The 15964-nt window shown below is 40.5% G+C and overlaps 1 protein-coding gene across 1 annotated transcript in view; it reads left to right on the top strand.

The window, feature by feature from the left end:
- The window catches only part of diaph2 (diaphanous-related formin 2), a 376472-nt gene extending 375369 nt beyond the window's left edge, over nt 1-1103 (top strand). Inside the window, exon 29 of the mRNA XM_034690901.1 lies at nt 994-1103. Coding sequence (XP_034546792.1) covers nt 994-1095 — 102 coding nt within the window. The 3' untranslated portion in view covers nt 1096-1103. The remainder of the gene's footprint in view (nt 1-993) is intronic.
- Nucleotides 1104-15964: the final 14861 nt, after the last annotated feature.

Here is a 15964-nt window from a genome sequence, read left to right as displayed (position 1 = left end):
GTAAGGAAATGTGTGAATCATTCTATATGTGATATAAAAAGAAGCTCACAGTGAATACTTTCCTCCTACATGCGTCGCTCTCTATATCCTAATAGCATTGACCTGAGTGTAATGAGTGGCACTTCCTTAAACCTTAAGAGAAAACTTATTTTCTTAGATACTCTTGAAGATTGTCTTGCAACTAGTTCTGATTAAGAAATGTCTCCTGACTGACACTGGAGCTGTAATAAAAAGTTATGACAGATTAGAATATATTATTTTAAAGTAGAACTGAGCAGAGTGTATAATGTCAGAGTCTGGCTGATAAAGAGTCTTGGCCAAGCTTCTTAACCTGTTAAACATAGTTTCATTACTTTGCAGCTCCACGTGTGTGTACGTGCGTGCATGTGCTGTCACTGCGGGGCATTGCAGATCTTCCTGGATTTTGTGAGGGGTAATGAGTCTGGAGAGGAGGTTAAGATGTTCAAGTCCCAAAGTAGATGAAATTGCATTTTACTCTCCACCTGAGGGCTTAAAATATTTCTCTGGGTTGCTGGGAAAAAGTTCCGGTATAAATGTATCAAATTTCCCTCGATTAAAGTTAGAGGTATCGGACATGTTCACTCCACTGTGTGATGCTTATTTCATCCAATGAACTTAAACACTCCTTGTCAGGTATATAACACTTTCAAATACTAATAATGTCTAATGTAAATGTACAAAAGAGACTACACAAGTGAGAGTAGTTTGCAGCTAAGGTCAAGTGGAATATGACTTGCTCCTGAATGAAAATAGAAGTAAAGAAATCCCTTCTGCTTTTTGCCGGTGTTAAAGAAAAAATGGTGACTGAGAGAAATGCACATAGGGCAGAGCAGCCTCATTTTTCAAAAGGTAATATTAAGATAATGTTGAGGTAAACACCACATCATCCCAGAGCATGGAGAGTGGCCCTTTTTTCCTGAGTAAACAAGTTAAACATATACTTAATAGTCTTTGCTTTGCTATAACCTACAGTCTATCCATCCCTCCTGGCACCGCCCTGAAAATTCCCCGTGTCAGGATGATGACATGGTGTCTAAAAGGCAAGCTCTCAGTCTTCACAATCCATTAATGTGAATGGCAAGGTCCCCTTGTCTGAATCCTTCTCCTCTCTCTCCTCTGATCCCCATCTGAAACCAGCGTTTCATTCCTGCTGATCAAAGTGCTCCAGCACAAAACACAGCGCTCCCTCAAGGATTCCAGAGTTGCATATCTCCAAAAGAGGCATCCACCCAAGAAAATAAATTATTCTCTCAAGCAAATAGCTGCATATGAATATTTTATTACTGATTTAAACTTTCTTGCTATGGATAAGGGGAGGGGAGTGAGTGGGATAAAGTGTTGTGGTGTGCTTGAAAATGGGGGGGCTGGTTATAAGTTAATGTATTCATATAAAAACAATCCTTTAATCACCACATTCTTCAGATATTATTTATAGTTTTTGGCTCCTCAGCTCTGCTGACAGAAAGGCTAATCCCATCTGCTTGCAGAGCACAAGAAATCAATGCTTGTTTCTACTTGGAGGTTGTTTTTATTTTCTTACCCTGTGAAAACAACTGAGCTAGCGTCTTTGCCAGCTTCCTCCTCAGCTTTTTTCTTTGTCAGTGAAATAATTTTTTTGGGGGGGGAAAGTCTGCTAGTTATTTATCTTTGACAAAGTCGACCTACATCAACCATTACTGATTTGTTCCAAATGGCAAATCTAATGAATAGTGGGACTTCTTGGCAGCTAATGATTAAAAGAAAGAGCCCTGAATTTAACTTCTTGATATTCCTGGAATGCCTCAGACTTTTATTTCAATATTGAGACATTGAATTGTAAGACTCAGACAAAACATCTTCGCTCGCTTCCTTCTGTTGCTTCAGGCCTGTGTAATGCATTCACAGCACAAAGCGTCTGCACTATTAAAGAATTCCATTGCAATACAGTCACCCTAAATTGCTTTTACTAAAAAGCAAGGTCTTAATGCATCCGACCGACATGAGGCATTTGAGTAAACGCACTGACAGACAGTCCTCACAGAACTGAATGTAACTGATAAGAGAATCCATTAACTCTATTTTCCTTCTGTTTTATTCTCCTTCTCTCTCTCCCATCCCATTCTCCTATTTTTTTCCCGTGGCCAATGAAATATTATTTGATTTCAGCACATGGAGTCAGTATTGGAAGAGTCCAACAAATTTGTTAATTTAATGCTGCTGCCATATTCTGAAATAGAGTATGAGTGAAATGCAATCGCAGGCTCTGTATGTGTAATCCTGACCAGGAGCATTGGGGATGAGGATTTTTTTCCATTAATGAGTTATCAAAGCGCAGCAGATGGGCTGGGATGAGCTAACAGTCTTCCTTGTTAATTGAGTGACTTTCTAATAAGACCAGAAGACCCAGACCGGGTCTGAAAGTAGCAAGATAGAGCATCTAAGAGATTAAAATCATGATCTGTGTGTGTGGGGAGGGATGCATCCGTCCACTTTTCAGCCCATTTGAAATTTCTAGAGCTTGCTAATTCCTTCACAATATGACAATAATTATAATAATCAGGCTGATAACGCTGAAAATGACGCTCTGACAGTGCCACTCTCTCCAACTTCTTGCTGAATGTTTACATGTTTCCTCAGTGTTTGTGCTTAACACGTGTGACATCGGCATAAGTAAATCAATGCACCAGATTGTTTAGATCACCTATCAATGCAGGACTACATCCATACCACAGAGCAGAAGTCTCACAATCTGTAACCTATAACTTCTCAAAGCCATTCCCCCCCCTCCGCATCCTGGCACACAGTGTATCAGATGGCTAATAAACACATTTGCTGCTTAAAGCCCAGGCGCTGTAGTGTTTGTAAAATTCAAATGAGATAAAGCAGTGACACTCTCTGTGTGAGATCACTGGTGCAACGGAGCAGTTGGAAATACTCATTGCTCCCTCATCGGACCGGCAAACTTGTATGCAAGGGAGGGGAGCCGTGCTGTGGGAGATGTATTGTGCTGTGCAGGGTCAAGGAAGAACAGCAAACACATTTCATGAATTATTGAAAGAACAGACCTGGAGAGGGAGAATGCTGCATGGCCCCTGTGCATAGATTGGACCTGTAGGTTGCACAGCATTCCATTTTCCGGCCAGGTAGAGATCGAGGAGTACTTCTAATCTCCATCTTAGACACACCGGAGGCCACCAGTGTGACACGCACTCACTCCATCTTGTGCCCTCTAAGAGCTTAAAGCGAAGCTGGGCCACATCCCTTGTTGTTGACAGGCCCATCTGGCATTAGGGTGCTAATATATGAAAAACACATTTTCTTTTGTCTCTGCATATTCTACCTTTAAATGTACATACTGCACTGAGTAAACTGAGCACTGTAGCTGCATTGCATTGCTTGTCTTTTCACCAGGGGGGGATCAGGGCTCAGTGCCAGCTGTAAACATTGACTGTGGGCTACACAGTTTCAGTGCTTTACTAAAGGAGAGGAATATTTTGACATGTTTAGTTACTTACAAGTGCTGAACTACACTTACATTGTGTCTGCACTCTACAGCTATGAGACCATGCTTGAATTCAATCAATCACTCAATCAATATGTATTTATATAGCGCCAATTCACAACAAATGTGACCTGAAGATGCTAAACAAACAGAGCAGGTCTAGAGCATACTCTGTTATATTATTCACAAAGACCCAACATCAAGACAGGATAAGATCCAGTACCATCTCACAGGCAAGACTCAGATTAATCTACCATGAGCAGAGCACTTTGCAGAATATAGCAAGTTTCAGTGGCAAGGAAAACGTAACTTTTTAACAGGCAGAAACCTTGAGCAGAACCAGACTCATGTTAGTCAGCCATCTGTCTCGACTGTGTTGGTGTTGTGGCGGGATTTCATCTGGACTTGAACGTGAAGATCATTGTTGACAGGGAGGTTAGGATTTTGATGTTCTTAGCCTAATGGTTTAAAAATTCACCTGTTCTTTTGTGAAACTTGATGGAAGGGGATCGAACATGAGCCAAGAACCCATCAAAGTTTAGAACATTGAACCAATCAATAACTTTGGTGTTAAAAGAGAACCTTTATGGAAGGTGAAAGTGAAAGTAAGGCACTGCAAATCCTGGAGTTTCCAAAAGCCAAGGAATCCCCATTAGGGTCTCTTTACAGCAGAAATGAATGTTTGCAGCCTGGTTTAGAAAATGGTGCTCATTTATTTATTCTTACACACTGTACTGGGGGTGAATTTTTCATAACACATCTTATGAGATAATAAAAAGGCTTGGAGTTAGACATAAATTTGCATAATTAGGGGCAGGGCTGAGTTTACTTACAGTTGGATGCATTGAAGATGTTTGCCAGTTGGCTAAAAGCCCGCCTCAGCTCCACCTCTTTTCCTGTTTCTAAGTTGACCTAAAAGTAGGCTGAGTCAGCAGGTCCCATATGACGACTGCCATTGTTGGGCTTCAAGACGTCTCTTCAGAAATAAATGGGTGATGTCACAGAGACTCTGTCTACGTCGGTTCATGGGACTCAGGACTTGGCAATCCTATGACCAAATTGGTTCCTTATAGATTTTGGAAACATTCCCAGTATGGAAAGTGGTTGCGCTTGCAGTTTGTGTATCTTTAAGAACTGCTTTATTGACCATGGATGGCTGCATCCTCAGAGGTCCACTCAAGTTTGTACATTATTTTAGATTTCATAGTTTGCTAACTTAACCTCCCTTATTCAGCTTTAGTGCTTCATAGTAATTGGCTGCCTAAGTTTCTCCATTTTCCCAACATCTGTTTGACTTTGAGGACAAAAAATATCTGTGTTACTAAATTCTTCATGTAATTAGAAAAAAATGATAACACAACTTACTGTTATGACATGCCTAATGTAATGTTCATAAGACACAATAAAAAGCTCCACTCCTTGAAGAACACCATGAGACATTGAAACCTCTGGGTAAGCTTGAATTTCATGAAAGAACATTCAAATCAATAAAGATTAAACTTGACACTTGCCTTAAGTAATAGTAATGCTTTATTAACTTATGTGATATTTTTAATTTTCTTGAAAACTTTTGTTCATGCTTCAAAACCATAGAAGCTCCTTCATTTGGAAATAATGTCTTTGATATATTTCGACACTGTTCAGCCAAAGTGGGGAACAAAATTACAGTCGACATTGTATAGCTGATAATTATAATTAAGCTCACATTGGGTGGCACTATAACTATGGTTATACTTCTCACTCCTGGACAGATGACTTCAGTGTGGAAGCCAGAAATATCTGGTTTCCATGGTCACCTGAAATCATACGGTAAATATTGCACAGAACAAATACGGTTAAAGAGGAACAAGATCTTTTGTCTCATGCACTGATGAGATTTATGTCACGTTCCCCGCACTGGAGATTAGTTTTGAAAACACATCTCAAGAGTATTGTTTATCTCTTGTAAGTCCTCCTACAATATACAGAGCTGGCACGAAAATGAGTTTGAAACAATCAGTTGTTGCCAATGGCAAAATGGGGACCGTCAAAGTGAAAAAAGAGAGCTGTGAAACATATTTGTTGCTATGGTAATTAGTGGTGCTGTGTGATCAGAGCTACATAATTACATTGCATAATCATGTTTACAGTCAGAATTAGTTGTTTGTTTAAAATAAGTTTTGCCGGCAGGATTTTATTTGTAATCTGCATAATTTATTTCCCAACTCGTGCTTTAGATGTTCAGCATTACGGTGCTATTAGTTCCAAAATGAAATGAGTCCTGTCTCTGAGAGAGGACAGAAATCACTGTAACCTGTGCTGCGCATCACTTAAACAGGATGCACAGGTTAACTCTTTCATTGCTGAATATTTAGCATACTTGTCATCTACTGTAATTGAAAGCATAAAGCAGCGAAGTGCACACAGTCAATAGCCCTTAAGGGGCAGAGCACTGTCATTCATACAAGTGGTTCTAACACATAGCAAGGTATTTCAGTATGCAAGGGAACCATCTTGTATTATTATACCCCTCATGATATATATAAACATTCACATTATATTTCTCTCTCTCTCTCCATCTGTCTCTCTCTCTTTCTCTCCCTCATTGCCCTTGTCATCCAACAGGATACAGTGACAATGAGGCCCTGTGTCTTTGCACATGGAGCAAAGCTCTACTATTGACTGGCATGATGAGCTTCTCTTTCCTTGTTCCTTCCTTACAATCCCTGTAATTCCTCTGTCCTGGCTGCCAACACGGCACGCACACGCACACCCGCACACACACAAGCATCAGGACCACAGGGGCATTAGAATGGGGGTTGGAAGGTGGTGGCGGTGGTGGAGGGGCTACTGTCACCACTAATTATATCAGCGCAATGAAAGGGCCATGCCTTCACTTACTGACACACATTCACACATATGCACACATAAAAGGGGTTGGACATCACAGATGAGCAGAAGAACAAAGGTGCCCATAGATGCCCACAAAGGCTTGTATGCATGTACGCACATACAGTATGACCTCTAACACACATACACTATCACCTATGATGGGTCCTGTCAAGAGCCGGGCCACAGGCCCGGGTTGAGAAGAATATTTTGTTGTCTCCAAAGGTCACTCAGTTGCATCTTACTCTCTGTTGGCACAAGAACAAACTGACACATTTGTAAAGGCTGTATCCGTACCGTTGATTATCTCTCTTTCTCTGACTCCTTCCTGACATTTCAGCTGGTCACGAAGGACGAGGAGGATGATATCTCTGTCTTCCTCCTCTGGGATGGACACACTTGCTTCTACACGTTCCTTTCCTCATGCAATAGCAAAGGAAATATACTAGCACTGCACATATGTGTGAGGATTATAGCCCTTTCTTATCCATGCATGAAGTGTGATATTGATGTATTATTGACAACACATCAGCTTTGTGATATTGAAAATATGTAAAGCAGTGCAGATGCCTTACAGACAGATAGGCTTGTATTAAAAAAAGCCCATAAACATGCCATGATATATTGTTTATCCCAAGAGCTTATCTTTAAATATCAAACCCTCACTGAATGAGAATTTGCTGTTGGCATGCTGCTGCTTTTGAACGCTATACAGTAGTGAAGACACTAAAAGAGAGATGGTGGCAGACACTGAATTCTGATTTTTATCTCTCTATATATATGTGTGTGTGTCTGTGTGTGCCTCATCAGGAAGCAGTGAAGGAGAACCACAAGAAGAGGGAGATGGAGGAGAAGATCAAGAGAGCCAAGCTGGCGAAGGAGAAAGCAGAGCGCGAGAAGCTGGAGCGCCAGCAGAAGAAGAAGCAGCTGATTGACATGAACAAAGGTATGCCACTTCTTGCCATGCCACCGCAGAGAAGACAGAGGTGGGGAGGAAGAGGAGGATGGGAAGTGGGGGTTTTACGGAATTGTGCTTCACAGAGTTCAGATTTGAACTCTAAAGGGGGAGGATAATGTGCAAAAGTGAGAGGGAGTCTTCTTTTTCAGCTGTGCAGAGTTTTTCTCCCATGGCCTTTGCTCTGCAAACAGGAGGAAGATTGTTCTTCTTTTAGTCTTTGTTTTTACTGGATGCATTTGCGAACATAAACACATTTTAAGTGCAGATATCAAGTAGTAATAACAAGCACAAAAAGGTTTAAAGAATTTGTTTGAGTCTGTAGAGAAGCAGCATTTTCATGAAAGACGATAGTCAAATGTAAGGATAGCACTCTGAGGCTGACTTAAAATAGAGGCTGCATGTGGCTCTATAGATCCCAATGCCATCCTGATTGTGCTGTGGTTATCCATTTATCACTGTTCATGTGCAAGCAATATGACAGAAAATAATTATTCCTCCAGTCTTAGCCTGTTTGCGAGCAGCGTTCTATATTTATTGTTGTGAATCATTGGAATCACTCTATTGTCCTCCAGCATTGCCAGTAAACTGGGTATTGATTAGTATAAGTTGCAGTTGTTCAGACATGAAAAATTAGAGCGACAGTGCTGGGTGCCTGTGTCTAGTTATGCCAATGACATTGTGAAGGAATTTCAAGCCCGAAGGGGTTTGTGCAAGCAGTCAGTGTGGTCTTTTGTCCATTTTTTTTGACAAACAGACTGGGATTTCCACAATTCACCAGCTTCTAAATGTCAGCGTCAGCCAAGGACCCCTCTGTAGCTCAGCCATTGTGGGAAATGTGACAAGACAGTCTTCAGTATGCCACAAACTCTCCAAGATAATTGATGCGTGCTACAGTTTTTTTTCCCTTTCTTTTTTTGTCTGAGCAGTGACCTCTTTGAAAGCTTCACTTTTAATAATCCAACATGGCTGAGCTGCAGGAGTCTGTCTACTCCTCGCTCTCATTCTGGCTAACCAGATGGAGAAGGGGAGAGAAGTAGGTATGATATTAAATATTTCTGCCAGGGCAGATTTTGATCTGGGTTTCTGAATGCCATAATATGACTTTCATGAATAAAACATGAGGATGACATGGGCAACGTCGCCTGCAGCCTTGGAGATAGCGGGGATTGTCCTCTACACCAACACCTCGCTAGTCGGACTGTCGCGATCACACTGACCTTGGCAGTTATGAAATGCATACTTTTAAATTTAGGATGTGCTAAACCCAGGCTGCCCCCCCCCCCCCCCCCCCCCCTTGTCAAGGTTCCTACCTGCATTGACTACACGTTTTCATTAAACCTTGAATAGTTCCTTTTTGTGTACTAACTTGTCTCTCTTTGAAATGCAATCAGAGCAAGGACAATCAAATGCTAGGCACTTTAAATGGATGCAGTGAATGGAAATGAATTTGAGCCAGAAGCAGGTTGAAGGTTACAGCAGCTTGGTGTTCTGCGCTTGTGTTCTCTCTCTGTTTCTCTTTCTTTAAGCTGTTTGGTTGGAACACACATTGCAGGATATTCAGGCTTTTCCTTGTTGCACATCTTTCTTTTCTCTGCCTCCACTCCTCTCCAGTTGACAGCCTTGGCTTGAGAGTCTTGGCTCTTCTCTCCCATTCTGTTCTAAAATTCTATGTGTGTTTCAGATATTTTGAGGAGTTAGTTATTTGTGGAGACTTCTCGCATCAATTTTTCATGCTGAGCAGCGACCATGTTTCCCATGAAGGTTGGTGGAAAATAATGCAGTATAAAATGAAGGACTTTTTTTTTAATTACTCTTAGCTTTTATTTATAAAGCCTAAATATTTCTGTCAATATTTTGTAAGGTAAAAATGCTAAAGCACAGCAATAGAGCTTTTTATTCAGTACATCTGTTCATAGATAGATAGATGGATGGATGAAGGTTTGGTAGATAGGTGTGATGCTGATCTTAATAGTAGGTTTTTATGTTTACAATACTATTAGCATGAACAGATGGAGTAGACATATGGCTGTGGCATTATAGGAATTATCTACAGGTCAATATCTTCTCTGTTTTATGGGTTTACTCATTTATTGCTTAAAGGACCATTTGATGGATCATACTATTGTGTTTAATGCCATTTCAAGAGGCTATTTTTGAGAAGGGATAGATTTTATGTCATTCCACAAATTGCAACCTAATCCTCTCCGCTTGCAAATGATTAACAATGAAATGCATATTTAATGAGAGTTTAATTCATTTAGCTTTTGCCAGGATGGCACCAGGGTGGGAGTGGGGGAGGGGGAAACAGACAAATGCTCTTAGGAAACTGCTGGAAAAAAAAAAATCAGTGTCCCTCTTATTTCCCATTTGATGGAAGTTGGGTTAGTCTCTCTGCCAGTGATATAAACTTCTTCAATATTCATGATTGATAGATGAGACAAGTGCAGAGCTAAACGTGTTTTCCTTGTGAAGTATTAGAAACCCTAATGTAGGAAATTGCTTATGAAATCATTACCCCGTTACCCCATTTGTTTTAATTTGCTCTAAGTGGATTTCCATACTCTCTTCAACTGACCAGATGTTCAACATTTACCAAATCACTTTACTTCACTGGAAATAACTGTTGAACACTGCAGAATAAACCCACACTAATGCTTTTGTTTGAAACTGAAGAAGATGGTTCATCACAGCAGGGTGTTTTTTATTGCAGCTCATGAAAAAAACAAAACACACAGGCAGCATGCCGGGTGCGTCAAGAGCCAACGCATGGTAGAGCATCTGGACTTTGTTTCTCCAAGGCATTAGTGAGGAGTAGCATGCCCCTCTGGCCGCCTGCTCGGCTGGCATCACCGGGGTCAGTGCCCCCGTCTGGGGCGAGTGTCTGCACCCACATGTCAACTGTGTACCCCAGTCAAATCCACTAAGCTTTGAACAGAGCCGCAAAGCGCACTTGCTGCTCTGAGCACAATGCAGCGTGGCATAAGGCACAAACAAACAACCAGGAAAAGCAAAGTTATTTGAACATTTTCTTTGGTCCAGGCATTTCTCCCTGGTATCAAAGAGAAGTGGGGAGGAACTTTGTCTTTAACATGTTTTTTACCTCCTCAGACCTACATTATACAGTATGCTTGTCGGTATCTGAACAGTTGTTGTAGCTTGTGCAGCAGGCCCCTTCACCATATGAACCTCTGAAAAACATGTTTATTGCCAACTGGAGGAATATCAAGTTTAGAAGCATATTGGTTGTAGCCTGTGAGTTTTACAACACATTTTATGACTGTACCAACTGTCTGCCATCGTACTTGACTACACACATAAATGTAACCCAGCTGGACTTATGTTGTATAAGATGAAAGATTAACTTTTCTCAGGTCTCAAATGGATAAAAATAATTACTATAAAAACAAACTTTTAAAAAAATGAATTATTTAAATGACCGAAGACGGTACTGGAAAACCCAAAAACACAAGTAGAGGCTCCACAGATGCTGTTTTTATGATTAAGTTTTACCTCCAATGTGATCATTTTTTTATCGTATAAATTAGAGCCCACTGAGCCGCTTCAATCCACCGTTGCAACAGCTTGCAGACACCAGCACCAATACACTGGATCACTCTGTGGGAATAATATAGTGGAAAAAATGCTTTTGAGGTGTTTGGGTTAATAAAACTATTGAGCATAATCTGAAATGTGGTTATCTTTGATAGTACAACAGATGATAGTTGTGTATAGCTCAAACTTTGTGACTACTTAAAAAAAATATAGAACCCATTGATACAAATATGTTAAACTTCTCCAAGAGACAAATAGGTAAAACAATGTTAGAAAAAAATACAGACCTGCTTTAAATTTGGGTTCAGCTTTTATAAGAAAGGGCCTGTGTCCATTATCAGCTTTTTCGGGGATGGCAGCATCTTGTCGCAACATAAACAACAGCTTTAGAGCTGGAGATTGTTGCTCAAAGAACATGTTTAGTTCTTCCTCCATATGGACATACACTATTGTTGTTGACAAAATTGATATCAGAAGTCCCACCCCTTCTTCATTTTCACTGGTCAGTTATGTAGAAGTGACATTGTGGAGATTTTTACTGAGAGCAGTGTGACCACAGAGTCAAACAACCTCCAACACTAAGCACTTAAAATGCTGAACTTCATGGGTTTTGTATAGACAGTAGGCACTGCCAGCACAAGAACGATGTCGATGGACACAGGCCCTTACTCCTTGAATAGCATTTCCATCATATTCTTCTCTTAAAATAATCCAACAACTGAAGCCCCTCTTTTCCTCCTCTCCGATGGCTTTTTTTTCTCATGAGCTGCTGATGGTGGTGTTTCCTCCTGCTCAGCAAAGCCTGCTGCAAGGAGGTCTTCATGTCTCTATGACTTTCTGCAAAGAGCAGTTGGCATGTTGACACTGATGGGCCTACAGCGTCTACTTATGCATCCTGCTTGTCAACCTTTCACACTTTGAGGGTGAACTGGAGTGTGTTTACATAAATACAAGTTTTGAAAAATCATCCATTCTGCTCAAATCAAGCAAAATAAACTAGTATTAATTTAACAGCTTTTACTCAACCAGAGTTTGTAAAAGATTTTTTTTGCATGCTAGTATTATCCCGATGCTTAAAGCTAATACAGATTGACTGTTACATTTAAATACATGTAATTTCACATTTCACATATGTTTACACAAAGTAAAATTAAATTGTTATGTATGGGATAATGTATAGTGAATGGGTGTTTATGCAAATTAGAGTCCCAACAGGGGGAACAGGGCACTGACATTAAGTAAAGGGGTCTTGGTTGCCAATTAAGACTATTTTTGTTCCTTTGGCAATAGCAGAGGTGAAATGTCTCATTGTGATATGACTGGTATGATATGACGTGATCAGGTTGTCCCTGGTGTTGCTTTTGCAGTTGAGAGTTAATAACTGTGGTAAGGTGGTTTTGACCAATCAGAATACAGTATTTAACACAGCTGGGTAATAACAGAGGCTGATTGAGTTTGTTAAGAGCACTTGCTTTGAAGCTGACATGCCCTCATGTCCCTTCCCTGTGTTTTTACTTGTTTTTGCACTCCCTGAAAGACAATGTGCATTTTTTTCTCCTCCTGTTTACCAAAACACATTTTCCAAATTCAAGTGTCTATTACTGTGGCATGCTTAAACTAAACTGACATATTTGTGTGCAGCTGGCTGACTGCTTGTGGCTGGCGGAGAGCACTGTCAGGAATGACAGGGGCAGAGATGTGGATTGATGGCTTTGTGTGACACTGACAGCTGCCGGTAGGCCGGTGCATACCTGCGCCGCAGCAATGCCAGCGAGGTGATCATAGACAAGCAGTGACAGGCAGCAGTGGGGTGGACAGGTTAGCTCTCTAAGTTTGCATAGTGTCTCCACAGCACCGCTGACATGGCAAACAATATTACCGGGGGAGATAGCTTGTAGAGACGTGAAGGTCAGAAGCCCCGGCAGATAAAAGAAATGTTTCTGAGAGAGAGTCTGACTATTCCTCGGCTTAGCTTGGCAAGTGAAGCCAGTATTAGAGTGCTGTGGAATAAAACGACACAGGACAAACCTTTCTAGGATTAAATTGTAATATATTACAAAATGCTCCTGATTTGCAGCCTGTTTATTCCCTAAAGTCTAATTTCTTTGTCATGTCTGTGACGGCCTCCATGTCTTGTTATGTATTTGTAGCTTCAGACGCGGTATAAAAATGAAGGATCTTTCCTTACATCTGCATATGGATGTCACTGCAGTGTAATACCAAACTTTGAGCAAATTGCTTTTCTTCTTCGTCCTTGCCTTTGAGCTGAGTCGATCCAGAGCGCAGGAATTGCAAGGCATGCTCTGAAACTCCTGAGTATGGATTGCTGAATTCCATCATTACCTTGAAAGACGGGAACAAGGGCACAGGGATTATCTGCTGTCATACACCCATTCTAATAAATAACAGCATATTAGATTGTGCTATATCTCCGGTGGAAATCAGAATCTGCCTCAAGGCGATGATGGCACACAGAGTGTGGCTCACTGCATCCAAGTTGATGTCCATGAGAGCAGGCAGCATGAATAGAACCATGCAGTGAAGGAGAATTATGACTACATAAATGATAAATAAGGATTTAATTCAGCTGATTGACTGCAAAATTACATTTTATAGGTGTATGTGATACAACAAAATACACATCCAACACTCAGACTTCCAGATTATAACATTTCTAGTGCATTTCCATAAATAAATGTCAGCAGGAGTAAAATGAGCCAGGCTTCATGGGAAGCTGTTTAATATTCTATGATAAATACCATAGTTCATTAGCAATTAAAGGCAACACAAGGGAATAGCCTGTCCCACATTGGTGTATGTCAGCTTTGTGCTATAAATTATCAAGCTGAATATACGTTTATAGATTTATTTTTTAAGTTTGTAACATCCTCTTCTGTTTCCAGAGATAGATAAAGAACCCTAATTAGACTGCACTTTAAAGCTTTTAATCACTTTTATCTGTAACTTAATTTAGTAAGGTTAAATCAAGGAAGGGAGACATGCATCTCTGTCTTCCCTGTTTTCTCTCTCTAATTCCCTCTGAGTCTGTCACTCTCTCTCTCTCTCTCTCTCTCTCTCTCTCTCTCTCTCTCTCTCTCTCTCTCTCTCTCTCTCTCTCTCTCTCTCTCTGCCACACACACAGATATACAATCATCCCACAAGTTTCTTTCCCCTCTGCCATTGCTTTTGTAAATGTTCTTCTTCTCCTTGGTGAAATCAGCTCAGGCACAGTTGAATCTCATTAATTTGTGGGTGGATCAAGTGTCTGATCATTTCCCCTCCCAGTTCTGGACCTCACTAGTCACTTTACAGTCAATCAAACCTAATTACCCTCACTACAAAGACCATCAAATCCCATTGTCAAATCCATTTAGCTTCCCCAGACAGCACTGCCTTTCACTGATGCAAACAGCCCATGTGTGGTTTGGTTCAGATTTTATCTTGATCTGGATTCCAAAACCCAGCACCCACCATCCAAATGAGCAAATGTGCAATGGAGTAAAATGGCTAATCTATGCTGCCTGGAATAATTGCAAACCAAATTTCTCTGGCAACTCAAGATACGTCTACAAGCCTGGTCCTTTTCAGAAGTGTACTTTATTTTTGTAACGTAACATGATTCATCAAATGTCCCAGATTTGGACAGCTATTAAGGAGGTTTACACAGTTTTAGGCATATGCAAAAGCAACCATAATCAGAGCATGTGACGTTGGATAAAGCCTGCAGGCAAAGTGGCATTAGTTTGTTCATGCGTTAGAGACAAGCCGTTTTCTGACTTCTCTGTTTAGCCAGCTCACTTGACAACAACCTCTTTGATACTTCACCTATGAAGAGTCACCAAACCCAAAGTCCTCTGTCCTCAGATGTTAAGTCTGAGTTCAGTTACCGAAGAAGAATCCAAGTTGAGTCCCCATTACCTGAGTCTAAGTCTGGGTCAAGTCCTCTTTATAAATATTTCTATTTATTATAAGAGGGAGTTCTGTTTCACTCGAAACCCTTCACTGCATGAACCTCAACTGACTTTGTGAGACCTTTTGGATGTGCAGAAAACATATTTCTTTTATTAACTTCAGATTCCGACTGATCCTGTTGGCGTGTCTGGAGATTTAAATTATCAATAAGGTTACAGCGCAGTGCATCATGAGTAAATGTGCACCATACTACTCTTAATGGGGAGACACACTCATTGATTCTGTCTGCGGTGGAATCTCTGCAGGTGTCTCATAGCTCGAAAACACCTGCAGCCCACCAGCTATTATCCAGAAATTCAACTGACCAAACATCCTGAACCTGGTGGTTGAGTCACTTCAGTTGCTAACATTCTAGTTTGCTTTCTAACAGCAACAAAATTAACAGTCCAAGCAGGCTAACTTCAGTATTTCACTTAGTTTTCAGGGTGCATCCTGGACAGATGTCTGTTAAATCTTGAAGTTGTCCCCATCTTCTCCTCATTGGTTCTTTGACATATCAAACATGTGCAAACAATGCAATGCAACAAGCAAAACATTTTGCTTGCATTTTCTATAAGATCTTTGGAAGTAAGATACACTTTCCATGGCACTTCTTTAAGACATCCTGGTAGGATGTGTAGCAAGGCAGAATATGAATGTGCATAGAGGTGAACACATGCCAATCCTTGCTCTAAACTAAATATACTATTTCAGCCTTGTGCTATAAAACTAAGAAAGAAAATGTTATCAATAAAATAATTAAGAGTCCTCCTCTCCATTTTCTGAGTCATGCAGTCAAAGCTCGAATCTAAGTCGAGTTGCATGTCCTGAAAACCAAGATGCAATTCAGACTTGAAGTACAATAGGGCTATAATACTACAATATTACTTCCTTAACCTATAATATGTTATATTAGATATATTTATATATATTTGAAATAAAAAAAGGACTGAAGTTGTCCTTGAGGAATTCATAACAGTCAGTCACTTGCCTGTGAGTTAAAGCTGCTCCTCTTGCCGCTGCTTACAGTGTGAAGCATTTGAGAACATGTTAATATTTCATTAGTAGTATGTTAATGTAAATATCCCTATGTAAAAAAAAAAAAAAGTGGATTTCTGGCAGCAGTGACTCCC

This window comes from Notolabrus celidotus, chromosome 8, assembly GCF_009762535.1.
Source record: "Notolabrus celidotus isolate fNotCel1 chromosome 8, fNotCel1.pri, whole genome shotgun sequence".
Lineage (NCBI taxonomy): Eukaryota > Metazoa > Chordata > Actinopteri > Labriformes > Labridae > Notolabrus > Notolabrus celidotus.
The sequence above is the reverse complement of the archived record's forward strand: the minus strand, read 5'-3'. Positions and strand labels throughout refer to the sequence as shown.